We start from the raw sequence: 16,225 nt of genomic DNA, 5'->3' as shown, positions 1-16,225 counted from the left end.
GAATGGAAGTATTTCATTCACTATTTCAATCAACTTAGTTGTCAGATCACGAAAGACCATTCTTAATAATAAACAAGCCTGGTGAGAAGATATTATACCAGTAGAACTGAACAGAGGACAAAATGATGACGCTTTTGACAGTTACCACTGTTCATTTAGTCAGCAAATTGAATCAGTAATGTGAATATCATCTGAGAAACACTAGAGGATGCTGAGTGTTACATTTTCCAGACAGAGATGTAAATTAGATGAATCCATTAATTGATTCATTGATTTCTTCTTAGAACAACTGGGATATTGTCATCTAGTGCATTTTGTAATTAACATCACTGTTTCAATCCTTTGTGATGCCATGTTAGATCCTCCTCCAGTCACATAAAAGAACAGGGTGTGACCTTAAAAAGTGGTCAAAGGTCAAATAGAAGAGTGGTTGTTGAGAGGCAACCGAGTAAACAACCATGTAACCTCTGCCATGTAAACAACCGATTACATACTCCATCATTACATGAAAGGGAGAAATGTTCACCCTGTCACGCCCTGATCTGTTTCACCTGTCCTTGTGCTTGTCTCCACCCCCCTCCAGGTGTCGCCCATCTTCCCCACTGATACTCTGGGTATTTATACCTGTGTTTTCTGTCTGTCTGTGCCAGTTCGTCTTGTTTGTTCAAGCCTACCAGCGGTTTGTGTCTCAGCGCCTGCTTTTTCCAGTATCTCTTTTCCCGCCCTCCTGGTTTGGACCCTCGCCTGTCCTGACTTCGAGCCCGCCTGCCTGACCACTCTGCCTGCCGTCCTGTACCTTTGCCCCAACTCTGGATTGCCGACCTCTGCCTGACCTGACCCCTGGGCTTGTCTGCCGTCCTGTACCTTGGCCCACGACTCTGGACTACTCTGCCTGCCTTGACCTGTCGTTTGCCTGCCCCAGTTGTTACAATAAAAATTGTACTTCTACACAGTCTGCACTTGGGTCTTACCTGAAACATGGTACACCCAGCGAGTTATTTGTAGAACCTTTGAGACTGTGAAAGGTTCTTTATAGAACCATCATCCATTAAGGTTCTATAAAGAACCATTAATGGTTCTATACAGCACCAAAACAGGTTGTAACCATAGCAGAACCTTTTTTTAATAGTTCTTAAAACCTATACAGAATCGCTGTCCAGCCCCCCCCCCCCCCCGCCCATGGGATGGTTAAGCTAATGTGATTAGCCTGAGGTTGTAAGTAACACACATTTCCCAGGACAAAAACATACCTGATATGGGCAGAAAGCTTAAATTCTCGTTAATCTAACTGCACTGTCCAATTTACAGTAGCTATTACAGTGAAAGAATACCGTGCTATTGTTTGAGGAGAGTGCACAATTATGAACTTGAAAATAGGCAATCCTCGGATTTTGTGTTAAATGTCTACAACAAAGCTTTCTTAGTGTCCAACAAGCTTTCTCTACCCTTAACCTTGTTCTGAACACCTCCAAAACAAAGGTCATGTGGTTTGGTAAGAAGAATGCCCCTCTCCCCACAGGTGTGATTACTACCTCTTTGTCACGCCCTGACCTTAGAGAGCTTTTTATGTCTCTATTTTGGTTTGGTCAGGGTGTGATTTGGGTGGGCATTCTATGTTCATTTTTCTATGTGTTGTATTTCTTTGTTTTGGCCGGGTATGGTTCTCAATCAGGGACAGCTGTCTACCATTGTCTCTGATTGGGAACCATACTTAGGTAGCATTTTCCCACCTGTGTTTTGTGGGTAGTTGTTTTCTGTTTAGTGTTCTGCACCTGACAGGACTGTTTCGGTTTCGTTTATTCACTTTGTTATTTAGTTTTAGTGTTCAGTTGAAATAAAAATCATGAACACTTACCACGCTGCGCTTTGGTCCGATTCTTCCTCATCAGACGACGACGACCGTTACACTCTTAGAGTTTAGAGCTTGAGGTGGTCACCTCATACAAGTACTTATGTATGGCTAGACAGTACACTGTCCTTCTCTCAGCACATATCAAAGCTGCAGGCTAAAGTTAAATCTAGACTTGGTTTCCTCTATCGTAATCGCTCCACTTTCACCCTAGCTGCCAAACGAACCCGGATTCAGATGACCATCCTACCCATGCTAGATTACGGAGACATCATTTATAGATCGCAGGTAAGGGTGCTCTCGAGCGGCTAGATGTTCTTTACCATTCGGCCATCAGATGTGCCACCAATGCTCCTTATAGGACACATCACTGCACTCTATACTCCTCTGTAAACGGCTCATCTCTGTATACCCGTCGCAAGACCCACTGGTTGATGCTTATTTATAAAACCCTCTTAGGCCTCACTCCCCCCATCTGAGATATCTACTGCAGCCCTCATCGTCCACATACAACATCCGTTCTGCCAGTCACATTCTGTTAAAGATCCCCAAAGCACACACATCCCTGGGTAGCTCGTCTTTTCAGTTCGCTGCAGCTAGCGACTGGAATGAGCTGCAACAAACACTCAAACTGGACAGTTTTATATCAATCTCTTCATTCAAAGACTCAATCATGGACACTCTTACTGACAGTTGTAGCTGCTTTGCGTGATGCATTGTTGTCTCTACTTTCTTGCCCTTTGTGCTGTTATCTGTGCCCAATAATGTTTGTACCATGTTTTGTGCTGCTATCATGTTGTGTTGCTACCATGTTGTTGTCATGTTGTGTTGCTAACATGCTGTGTTGTCATGTGTCGCTGCCTTGCTATGTTATCTTAGGTCTCTCTTTATGTAGTGTTGTGTTGTCTCTTTTGTTAATCCCAGCCCCTGTCCCCGCAGGAGGCCTTTTGCGTTTTGGTAGCTCGTCATTGTAAATAAGAATTTGTTCTTAACTGACATGCCTAGTTAAATAAAGGTTAAATAAATAAAAAAAGGCACATTTGTGTAGTCTTTTGCCCAAATGTGCCTTTTGAAAAGATATGCGATTGTTCATTGGATCAGTCTGAAACTTTGCAAATACACTGCTGCCATCTAGTGACCAAAACCTAAATTGCGCCTGTCCTAGAATAACACATTATGGCCTTTCTCTTGCATTTCAAAGATGGTACAAAAAAAATACAAAAGAACGCATGTTTTTTTCATTGTATTATCTTTTACCAGATCTAATGTGTTATATTCTCCTACATTACTTTCACATTTCCACAAACTTCAAAGTTTTACCTTTCAAATGGTATCAAGAATATGCATATCCTTGCTTCAGATCCTGAGCTACAGGCAGTTAGATTTAGGTATGTCATTTTAGGCGAAAATTGAAAAAAGGGTCGGCTCCTTAAGGGGATTAGGAAACGGTTCTTTATAGCACAATAAAGGTTCCATTTAAAACTGTATGAGCATAGCTCTTATAGAAACTTAATTTGGCACAGAACCACCTGTTTTATTGTGTAGCAACATATAGTCATTTCATCCAGCTTTGCTCTGGTGCATATATTACCTGATATAAAAAAACGCTTAACCTGACTGATACAACTTCATCATGGTCAAACACAGAGAAATACAGTATACCAAACTGATAATACCATAGACAGTTTTAGACACCTATTGATCCACTTCACTCAGATCAACTCAGATGGGAATAGTGAAAAACCAACAGTGTGCTTGCTGCTACAGCCATCAAAGACAGCTTGGAAGAAGCATCCAGCAAGCTTAGATTGCTTTGGTCTCACAGTCGAAGAAAATCATGTGCACAAGATCCTGTTATGTGGCTGCTAAAAAATCCCTCCTATTCCCATCTGAGTTTCTGCTTTCCAGGTTGGATAAACCACGAAATAGATCAACCCTACCCGTTTTAAAACATTCATACAAAGAACCACCGTGATAGCATTTCCCCCTCTAAGCAATGCAAGGATACCCTTCGATCAGCATTCAGCATCCAAACCAAACAACAAACCAACCAATCCCCTTTTGATTTTTTTTATGGATGAATTCAGATGCATTGCAAAGGTAAAGCAGGGCGACCTTGCGCTGGTGCTTGTAATGGAGTATTCCAATATCTACCCACTGTAGGCGACCAGCTGGGGATGAGGTAACAGCAGCTCTCTGTCACCAGCAAGGGAATTCAGAAAAAAAATGGGATTTGGTTCCTGCGCTACTGCTGCTGCTGAAACGAAACCTGCCTTTGATGTTCTCTATGCACAGTCCTGTGGGGAATCCAACCCTCTCTCTCCCTCTCCGCATTGAGCATCTGAGCACCACAACGCAGCAGCCCACTGTGTACGGCCGGAATACAGGCTCGAAATAACAGTGGAGATACTAAGGAATCCTACAATCAATACAGTGTCCATATCAGGGAAATGTGTCCAATGTCCAGTACTCACCATCTCTCCTGTTGACTTTGGCAAAGCCGGGTCCATGGCTGTTGGATAACTGTGATGAGCTTCTGAAGGAGGACTGGGGCAGGCTGGACACCAGTGGGCCATCACAGCTGTCTGTCAAGCAAACAGGAAAACAACAAAGGACAGGGTTATGCTTTACATTCACAGGTGAACTATTAGTAACATTATTATTAGTACAGTATTTCCAAATTATTCAGAGATGTAGTCTAAAACATCATCAGGGAGGGACCATGTTTAAAGCAATTTCAGAGACACTATTTTCCATTTTGTCACAATTTGATCACCATGTCGACCAACATTTAACACGATGTTACTGCTCTCTGTCAGCAGCAATACTATCCACCAATGACACCATTGAAGTGATGTCACAGGATGCTAATATGCTAATAATAACTAAAATCGCTAGAGTGCAGATCACATTGTTATGTTCCAACACCTTCACAAATGTTGTGTGCATGAGTACCGTCCCACTGGTCACACCACGTCATTTCAATGTGGAAATGTGGGTAATATTTGTTTGAGATGTTGATCAATGAGATTTCAACCTTTATTCACCCACTCAAAAAGACAGACAGATTTTGTTTGTTGAATTCTCAATGTGTTATCACTATGCTTTCAACGATCTAAAAGCACAACCAAATTCCAATGGGAAAACAATGTCTGATTCGGGATCTAGGGCTCGATTCGCCAAAATTCTGCGCAATAGCGCGCTTGAAATGTAAAGGCAATTTTCGATTGAGCTGACATATGTAGTGTTTGCAATGAATGCGGTCGCCACAAATGCGGGAATGTCACCTACAAACTACAATCGCGCGATAGCGCTGAAGTTTGGTGATACGGATTGAATCGAGCCCTTAGTTTTCATATAAATGTGCTATCACTGCACTTTCAACCATTTAAAAGCACAAGTTCAAATGGGAATACAACGCCAGATATGTTGGATTTATACAACAACTTAATGTGTTATCATTGTGCTTCATCTAATACCGCAACAAAAAAAACATGGATTGCAGTTGAGATTACATTAAAAGTACATAGTGCAAGTGATCAACGTTGTTCGAGATTCTGTACAGATTATTATAGCAATTGTAAAGATCTCCACGGACCTGCGAACTTTGCATGCTTTCTCGAACATGCACACTTTCTATGATTACATAAGAAGACATTTACAGTATACTTAAAGTAACCTCAACATGTGGCCACGGATGTGTTTCTCGTGTTAAGGTGGAAAAAATACTTTCACATTTGTTTGAAAGATAGCCCTAACTTTAGACTATTTACTGTATTAGATAAGTAATAATAAATAGTGTTTGGTTGACAACCAGATATCAGCATTTAAAGGAGATGTATCTAATGCTTGGATAGTTTAATCTGAGCCACTGGCTTAACCTGGAGTTGTGCATAAAGGGTGTGACCTTTGAGTTAAACTCCTAGGTGTAACATCGGATGGTCAATTATCATGGTCAAGTCATATTGACAAAGTTGTTGTGAAGATGGCGAGGGGTACATCTGTTATAAAAAAGAACAACTGTACCAGTTGTTCAGGCTCTGTCTCTGGTCTTGTCCCATCTTGATTGCTGTCCAGTAATATGGTCAAGTGCAGCAAAGAAAGACCTAGCAAAGAAGCAGCTGCTTCAAAACGAAGCAGCACACCCTGACCTTTACAGCACATACGGAACAACATCAACAACATGAATGCCAGTCTTTCCTGGTTGAGGATTGACGGGAGATGAACTGCTTCTCTTCCAGTTTTTATGAGAAATATTACTGTGTTTAGAAATTCCAGATTCTGTATAATCAAATAACATTCAGCTCAGACACTCATACATACACCACAAGACACGCCACCAGGGGTCTCTTCACAGTCCCCAAATTCAAAAAAGAACTCACAGCAACGCATAGTATTGTACAGAGCCATGATCACATGGAACTCCCTTCCCTCTCCAATTACTCAAGCAGACAGAAAAATGACCTTTAAAAACTAATTAAACTACATCTCATGGAACGACGGGGACTGTGAAGGGACACAAACACACAGAGACACAAACACAAACATAATTTTTTAGTTGTATTATTTGTATTATTTTTCGTTTTTCATATCGTTGTATTTTACATTTGTGTGACTGTCCTTGTCTATCAGTCTATCAATGTTTTGTTACTTGTCATGTTTTGTGTTTTTGGTGTACCCCAGGAAGAGCAGCCGCTGCTTCTGCTAAAGCTAACGGGGATCCAAATAAACAAATAAACCCTCATTTTTTATTTTTGGTTTAGTTGGAGACCTGAATCTGTCACGCCCTGGCCTTAGTATTCTTTGTTTCCTTTATTATTTTAGTTAGGTCAGGGTGTGACATGGGGAATGTATGTGTTTTTGTATTGTCTAGGGTGGTTGTATGGTTTAGAGGGTTAAGTAGAGTAGATGGGTTTGTGTTTAGTGTAGGTGTCTAGCTGTGTCTATGGTTGCCTGAATGGTTCTCAATCAGAGACAGATGTCATTAATTGTCTCTGATTGGGAGCCATATTTAAGACAGCCATAGGCACTAGGTTAATGTGGGTAATTGTCTATGTTGTACGTTTGTAGCGTGTGTGTGCACTTACGTCTTTAGCTTCACGGTTGTTTTGGTTTCAGTTTGTTAAAGTGTTCGTTGCGTATTTTTTTTCCTTTTTCTCTAAAATAAAAGAGAATGTATTTTGCACACGCTGCGCCTTGGTCCACTCTTTCTCATCAAGACGATCGTGACAGAATCCAACATATAATTTGTTATTTGCTGTATTGCAACAGTGATATTTAATTGTGTTTGATTATCAAAATTTGAAGGAGATGCATATTTTGTGCCACTGACTTTAGTCTGGTTTAAATTCCATTTAATTTCTACAAATTAAAGATGTATATGTTGGATTCATGTCTAAGTTAAAGCGAAGGACAAAATCTAGTCAAACTTTATTTAAAGTGCATTTAAAGTATGATTTGATTTAGTCCTTTTCTTTAACTCAGATTTTTGGTTGCGAAGGAGACGTGAATCCAACATATTAATTGTTAACTTGCAACCTTTGGAGGCAGAAGCTTACGCACATCCACCATCCCCATCCACAACGGCGTAGCAAAACCGAAACCTACTTGAATGTAGCTCACTGCTCACGAAACCTACTTGAACATCGCTCACTGTTTCCCCTAGTGGCTGGTATCCATGTCATCTCACGTCTTCCTCAGACATGGCTGGACATTGAATACTGACTTGAATCACGGGTGAACTGGCTGGCACATGCAAACGCACATACACATGCGAATACACCAGAGGAGGCTGGTAGGAGGAAGGGCTCATTGTGAAATGAGCATGAGATGAATAACAATAGTGAGGCCATATACAGGGGGAACCGGTTAGTCGAGGTAATTAAGGTAATATGTACATGTAGGTAGAGTTATTAAATTGACTATGCATAGACAATCGCCTGATATAGAGGTCCTGGATGGCAGGAAGCTTGGCCCCAGTGATGTACCGGGCCGTACGCACTACCCTCTGCAGTGCCTTGCGGTCGGAGGCCGAGCAGTTGCCATACCAGGCAGTGATTCAACCCGTCAGGATGCTCTCGATGGTGCAGCTCTAGAACCTTTGAGGATCTGAGGACCCATGCCAAATCTTTTCAGTCTCCTGAGGGGGGAATAGGTTTTGTCGTGCCCTCTTCGCAACTGTCTTGGTGTGTTTGAACTTAACGTTAGCTAGCTAATAAGCTAGAAACAAACCAAACCATTGTTTAGAAAGTTGCTTTTAGGTGCCTGGTTTTCTAGATTGACATATACTACATTAATTTTTAAACAGTTTATTGGTGTTCAAATACACCAGTTATGCTATTTTGAACCGTCAGGCTGCTGATATCTGTTGTTTTTGTGTTTATACTTCTTCATAACGACAATGATGTCACTGCAACAACTCTATACAGACATGTCGATAGACGTAGTATACATCAATCTTTAGTCTTAAAAACGGGTTGTTTAGTACACTACCGTACTCACTCTGTTTAGCACATGGCCTCACATGTGACTCCTTAAAGGGATGGGTGGGGCTAAGGCTTAAGAGGGTGTGAACAATGCTGAATGGGTGTAGACAAACAAAAGCTCTCCAGTAGGTGTACCAAAGAATTCAAGGGACGTTTTCTGAAAAGTTGGGTTACAAGTTGATCAACTTTCAAAGCATAATTACTTTCCCATTGTTCCTCAACTGTAGTGTCTGATATACCATTTTCTAGCTCTGGGTCTCTACTTTTATCCAATGTAAAAAACACCATTTCAAATGTTGTTACATAAGACAGATTTGAGCCGGTCGGTCACAAATATGTAGAATTGCAGGAAATTAGCTATAAAACTGCAACAACAAAAAGTTATGTACAGCAAACGTATTTGTTTACCATAATGTACGTACTTATAGTTTTCAAACCCGATGCTGAGTTAATGTGAGTTCATCTGTAGCGACTAATTGTACAGCTAATAGTCTACGTTTTTGTAGATTGATTGAGGTGTGAAGCTACAGCAACCAATGTGATAATGGCTGAGGTAAGTTTTGCTTGTTTTTGCTATTCTCCAAATAGCATTTTAGATGATGACATTTCAACTAGATAATGCTATAAAAACCAGCTTGCCGAACCTCTTATCAGTAGTGCACACATCCTCTCCTCATGACCAAACTACATCCTCTGTCTCTCAATGACTAGATTAGGGTTGTTTGTTGAGTATTCAGTGTGAAAAGCTTTTCAATTATAGTGTTTTAGAGTGGGAAATGGGAAAGTGCACTCCAAAAACAGAGCAGAGGAGTAAAAGCTAAGTTGATAATCACTAATGAGAGTTCTCGTTGAAAACCACTTGACAGAAAGAGCAGAGCATTTGAAAACACAAGAGCATTTTATCGGCGTTCAGTTTGGCATTTCAGTGCCGGGTACCCACGTCTCTGACTGACTCTGTGATCAGTCGTGCACAGACGTCCGTTGTGCGGAGGCAGAAATTGGAGGTAAATGCTGAATATCGGGTTGTTCGCATCCACTGAACCTTGGTGGAAAACTCACCTTTCCTTGTGCTAGAGCCACCTAGCTACTGCACCTCATTCCTTCAGCTAGCTCTATCCCAAAACAACACTTCAATACCAAGGTCATGTTTTGTTTCGTCTTAGGAACACAATATATGTAATAATTAGCTGGATTCTCTATAATGCTTCGCTACATAATACTACTATACCTTAGATATTGGGTGCGTCCCAATATGGCAGCCTATTCTCTATATAGTGCGCTCTGGGACCTGGTCAAAAGTCGTATAGGGAACAGAGTGCCAGTTGGGATGCAGTCATTACCTCGTTCAAAGGAGTACTTCTCAGGGAGTGTCAGTGGCCTCAGAACCCACCAGAAGTGTTTAATCATTATTGATGAAGGACTGATCCTTGGCAGGAGCTCCAGCCGATAGAGTGAGACAAGCTACTGTCCATCTAGTGTGTCCCATTTCACATTTTGCTGAAATAACAATCTGCCCACAGTCCAGATGATGGAACTGGAGAGTGACTACTGATGAAGATGATGCATCACCTTCACAAGCAACACATATAAATACAGTATGGATAAGAAGCCATACCCTGGGCAAGGCACTGGACTGAACGCCAAGAGTTCAGTCATATTCACTGTATATTGGATATGTAAAACAATTCAGACCATGCTGCATTCAGCAGACATATACCCTAATGAGGGCCAATAAAAGGCTTGTTTGTGGAACAGAACTATGTCATGGAACACTAACAATTCAAACTAAACCGCAGTGCTCCCTTTTTCCGTTCTATTCTGTACAACTTGGCTCCACTCTATTTTGACCCATGGGGCCTATAGTCTCAGTCTCCAGACAGATTGAAGAGCAGAATGGTAACTACACACCCAACCTAATGTGCTATCTCAGGGGTATTCAACCTGGAGTCCGCTGACCCCTACTGCAGAGGGTCTGCGATTATTATTTTTATTTCTCTTAAAGTACATTTTTCCACAAATGTTTATATAAATATCGCTAGCAACAACAGAAAATGAATTTGAATTACACTGACCAAAAATATAAACGCAACATGTAAAGTGCTTGTCCCATGCTTCATGAGCTGAAATAAAAGATCCCATAAATTTTCCATACACACAAAAAGCTTATTTTTTAAAACTTTTTTTAACATCCTTGTTAGCGAGAATTTATCCTTTGCCAAGATAATCCATCCACCAGACAGGTGTGGCATACGAAGAAGCCAATTAAACAGAATGATCATTACACAGTTGCACCTTGTGCTGGGAACAATAAAAGGCCACTCTAAACTGTGCAGTTTTGTCACATAACACAATGCCACAGATGTTTCAAGTTTTGAGGGAGGGTGAAATTGGTATGCTGACTGCAAGAATGTCCACTAGAGCTGTTGCCAGATAATCTTCTGTTCATTCCTCTACCTTAAGTTGCCTCCAACGTCGTTTTAGAGAATATGTTCAACCGGCCTCAAAACAGCAGACCACGTGTATGGCGTTGTGTGTGCAAGCAGTTTGCTGATGTCAAAGTTGTCAAACAGAGTGCCTTATGGTGGCGGTGGGGTTATGGTATGGGCAGGCATAAGCTATTGCCTTTTATCGATGGCAATTTGACTGCACAGAGATACCACGACGAGATCCTGAGGCCCGTTGTAATGCCATTCATCCGCCGCCTTTATGGCCCCACCTCGCAAGGCTCTGTAGACAAATTCCTGGAAGTTGAAAATGTCCCAGTTCTTCCATGGCCTTCATACTCGCCAGACGTGTCACCCATTGAGAATGTTTGGGATACTCTGGATCGACGCGTACGACAGCGTGTTGCAGGTCCCGTGAATTTCCAGCAACTTGGCACAGCCATTGAAGAAGAGTGGGACAACATTCCACAGGCCACAATTAACAGCTTGATCAACTCTATGCGAAGGAGATGTGTCGCGTTGCATGAGGCAAATGGTGGTCACACCAGATACTGAGTGGTTTTCTGATCCACACCTCTACCTTTTTTAAAAAAGGTATCTGTGACCAACAGATGCACATCTGTATTCCCAGTCTTGTGAAATCCATAGATTAGGGCCTAATAAATGTATTTCAATTGACTGATTTCCTCATATGTTTATATTTTTGTTCAGTATACACACCAACAGTAGAAAGGAGGAGAATATCTTCTTTCTAATGATTTTATTTCTCAACTCCTAATATTGAGCAAATTACCCTAATTGGAGCTAAATACACTCACTGGAGTCCTTGACATAGGCTTTGAAAAAGCACCCGTGAGTACAAATCGCTGCAAGTGCCGCTGGCTGCTGTTAAGCTTTCTTGACTTGGACATATATTATTCTCCTATACTCTCCTATTCTCGCTATACACCAAGTCACTTGGCTCTGTCATATCCTCACATGGTCTCTCCTATCATTGCTATGCAGACGACACACAATTAATCTTCTCCTTTCCCCCCTCTGATAACCAGGTGGTGAATCGCATCTCTGCATGTCTGGCAGACATATCAGTGTGGATGACGGATCACCACCTCAAGCTGAACCTCGGCAAGACGGAGCTGCTCTTCCTCCCGGGGAAGGACTGCCCGTTCCATGATCTCGCCATCACGGTTGACAACTCCATTGTGTCCTCCTCCCAGAGTGCTAAGAACCTTGGCGTGATCCTGGACAACACCCTGTCGTTCTCAACTAACATCAAGGCGGTGACCCGTTCCTGTAGGTTCATGCTCTACAACATTCGCAGAGTACGACCCTGCCTCACGCAGGAAGCGGCGCAGGTCCTAATCCAGGCACTTGTCATCTCCCGTCTGGATTACTGCAACTCGCTGTTGGCTGGGCTCCCTGCCTGTGCCATTAAACCCCTACAACTCATCCAGAACGCCGCAGCCCGTCTGGTGTTCAACTTTCCCAAGTTCTCTCACGTCACCCCGCTCCTCCGCTCTCTCCACTGGCTTCCAGTTGAAGCTCGCATCCGCTACAAGACCATGGTGCTTGCCTACGGAGCTGTGAGGGGAACGGCACCTCCGTACCTTCAGGCTCTGATCAGGCCCTACACCCAAACAAGGGCACTGCGTTCATCCACCTCTGGCCTGCTCGCCTCCCTACCTCTGAGGAAGTACAGTTCCCGCTCAGCCCAGTCAAAACTGTTCGCTGCTCTGGCACCCCAATGGTGGAACAAACTCCCTCACGACGCCAGGTCAGCGGAGTCAATCACCACCTTCCGGAGACACCTGAAACCCCACCTCTTTAAGGAATACCTAGGATAGGATAAAGTAATCCTTCTAACCCCCCCCCTTAAAAGAGTTAGATGCACTATTGTAAAGTGGTTGTTCCACTGGATATCATAAGGTGAATGCACCAATTTGTAAGTCGCTCTGGATAAGAGCGTCTGCTAAATGACTTAAATGTAAATGTAAATATATTTTCCCAACACATGGCTAACTATCATAACTCAAGGCGAGACCCAGATGCAGACACAGGGGGCAGATGGTTGGAGTCTTAGATGTTTATTAATCCAAAGGGGTAGGCAAGAGAATGGTCGTGGACAGGAAAAAGGTCAAAACCAGATCAGAGTCCAGGAGGTACCGAGTGGCAGGCATGCTCGAGGTCAAGGCAGGCAGAATGGTCAGGCAGGCAGGTACAAAGTCCAGAAACAGGCAAGGGTCAAAACCAGGGGGACTAGAAAAAGGAGAAATAGCAAAAGCAGGAGAACAGAAAAAAAACGCTGGTTGACTTGGACATACAAGATGAACTGGCACAGAGAGACAGAAAACACAGGGATAAATACACTGGGGAAAACAAGCAACACATGGAGGGGGTGGAGAAAATAACAAGGACAGGTTAAACTGATCAGGGTGTGACAGCTAACCTTTGTTTATCCAGCTAAGTTATTAACAAAAATGTGTTAGGAGTTACATTTCTAGCTAATAGGCTATGTTAGAGTTAACACTTCCTCTTCCAATTATTAAATAGGGAGGTAAAAATTATGAAAAACTATCTACCAAATGTTGATTAATTCTCCTTGCCATTATCATTCACCTGGTGATAAGATGTCTTGTACTAATCTAAATACAGGGTCGCTGATTTACCTGGGTGGGGGTCCCTGGGCAAGAAATGTTTGAAGACCCCTTTGTTAACTGAATGTAGTGACTTTTCAGGGGTGCTTCAGTAAATTAGCTTGTTCCTCTGGCAGGGAATTAATTGGCCAGACAGAGAGAGGGAGAGACAGATTGTGCTTGTGGCCAGCTAGCACAATGTGGTTAGCGGTATTTGCATCTCAAATGGCACCCTATTCCCTATAGGCTCTAGTCAAAAGTAGTGCACTATATAGGGAAGAGAGTGCCATTCGGGACACATCCTATAACATTTGCACTGACTGCCACAGGAAGTAGAGCAGCCAGAAGCTTCTGTAGAGTGAAATACATGCATAACCAACCTCCACAGGGAAAGAAATGTCCCAAATAATAAAATGTACTTACTAGACCTTGTTTTTCATATTTCATATTGGCCCCAAAAGATACTCTGCACATCTACTGGTGCATCTACAATAATACAAAATTCCGGAAGTTAATTTCTAACAAAATACGCCTGAATATGGAACCGATGGAGGAAGTTTGTGAATGACCTAGAGCATAGGTCAAAGGGAAAAAGTTCACAAACGTCAAATCAGTCAAAAACATGGATAATCAACTTTAGTCCCGTCTATGGCTTTTGAAGACGATTTGTGAGCCAGTCTTTTGAAGGAGTGACCATTACCTTTCTTTGCAGCATGTGAGTGTGACCAGTGTGAAAAGGCTAGCTAGCTAGTTAGCGGTGCGCGCTAGTAGCGTTTAAATCGGTGACATCACTCACTCTGAGACCTTGAAGTACTGTGGTTGTTTCCCTTGCTTTGCAAAGACCGTGGCTTTTGTGGAGTGATAAGTAACGATGCTTATAGGGTGACTGTTGTCAATGTGTGCAGAGGGTCCCTGTTTCAAGCCCAGGTTGGGTCGAGGAGAGGGACAGAAGTAATACTGTTACATGAGCACAGGATGGCTCTGCAGAAATAGTGGTGAGTGAGCATTAAATAATGTACTAATGGGCCTGCAAACTGCCTTGTAGTGTGATCTGTGAACTGTCATTGACTGCTATTACACAAAAGCAAGATCTGGCTCTCCAGAGCAAAACTATCCAATCACTGAGAGGTTATGATAGCTGCAGCCTGTAATGGGGCATTATCAAGCCCCAATTCTCCAATCTGTATTGGAACCCTGCTATGTTTCAGAGGTCATTTGCTTTGCAGCAGTTACGCACACACACACACACACACACACACACACACACACACACACACACACACACACACACCACACACACAGCACACACATCACACACACACACACACACACACACACACACACACACACAGGAGGATAGCTGCACTAGACTGCCGACGCATAATCAGCGTGTCTGTAACTGTGAGCAAGCAAACAGGGCTCTCTCTCTCTCTCTGATGTTGTTGTTACTGGCACTAATAGACAGAAATGTTCGCTAGCTCTCCTCTAACTTCTCATTTACTGCTGCTCAGTCAGATACCTCTCCCAGCAGTCTCTCTGTCTCCCTCTCTCTCTCTCTCTCTCCCCCTCTCTCCCTTTCCTTTCTGGAAGCCGTCAAATGGCAAGCTTAAGCTCTGCTACTGCGCTAACAAACTGTGTGTGTGTGTGCGTGTACTGATGCGCAAACAAACACAAAGAGAGAGGTGTTTGATCCTCATTGCTGTGGCCTTCAGCAAACACACCTGGCATCCTTGTGACGCCTCCTAACTTCAGCTTCCACCAAAATGATCCAGTTAAACAATGCAGCAAGACAATAGTTAACAATAGCTGACAATAGCTATCCTCGTCCATGGATAAATCGCGCTCAGCTCACCAAACAAACTATCTTCTGTCTTTGAAATGATATGAAAACAATAATTTGTACTTTACAATAACAACATACTGTAGCACCAAGGTTGACCGCAGCCAAGACACATGTAATCAGAGGAGGCTACGATCAAAGGGAGGATGAATAAACAACTCTTTATCCTGAATCTGTCAGTCTGCCCAGTCTTAACTCTCTTTACAATACCACGCAGACACAGAGTTGAAACAAGCAGACAGCAGCTGCGAGGCTGTCACTCACGTGACCGGGTTCAAACACGTTTATTATTAGAGGACAGCCACACTAAGGAACATTCACTGACTGCAACACTTTGCCTTGCTATCATGCTAATGAAGATTATAGCAAAAGACATCCTTCAGTTAACTTCACTTATACTAATAGTCAGTAGCGGTGTGTGGGTAAAATCACTGGGGAAGCCAAGCCCTCCCCCCCGTTAATACAAAACCTGTTAGTTCATATGCCTTGCAGCCGAGACAATAAGAATAAATTCAACTACACCTTTGTTTTATCACAAAACCGGATAGCAACCTCTGTCCAGTGAAGTCCACAAAGCATATTGCATGAAACAGACAGTTGCATGACCTACACAGCATGGTCAAGCAAGTTAATGTTTCCGACATGTTTGGACAACTAAGCAACTATTGATTTAGAACCACAGAGAGTTACCGCAAGTCGCAAAGAAATCAGGAGCAGCCTCCACTATTCCACCACCATTTCAACTTCAACATTTCAACATCATCAAATCACCTCTGCTTAGTCTAAGACATTGAGACCTAAAATATACCAAAAACAATTGAGTCCAATCAAAGTAAGCTAAATATGATCTGGGTCCATGGTTCTGATTTCTGTGTGTGTGCGTGCGTGCGTGTTCGTGCAAGTACAAAAAGATGTTGACTCACCCTACTTGTAGAGAAATGCCAATGCCATCCTCCTCTCTTTCAAACCTCTTG

At 42.6% G+C, this 16,225-nt stretch overlaps 1 protein-coding gene across 1 annotated transcript in view; it reads right to left on the bottom strand.

Annotated features, from left to right (window-relative positions):
• Positions 1-16,225, bottom strand: part of LOC111961300 (contactin-associated protein-like 4) — a 198,404-nt gene that overhangs the window by 162,692 nt on the left and 19,487 nt on the right. Inside the window, exon 2 of the mRNA XM_023983461.3 lies at positions 4,324-4,434. Within this exon, the coding sequence (XP_023839229.1) occupies positions 4,324-4,434 (111 nt within the window). The remainder of the gene's footprint in view (positions 1-4,323; positions 4,435-16,225) is intronic.

The sequence above is a fragment of the Salvelinus sp. IW2-2015 genome, linkage group LG4q.1:29 (genome assembly GCF_002910315.2).
Source record: "Salvelinus sp. IW2-2015 linkage group LG4q.1:29, ASM291031v2, whole genome shotgun sequence".
Lineage (NCBI taxonomy): Eukaryota > Metazoa > Chordata > Actinopteri > Salmoniformes > Salmonidae > Salvelinus > Salvelinus sp. IW2-2015.
This window is presented reverse-complemented; position numbering and strand designations above follow the sequence as displayed.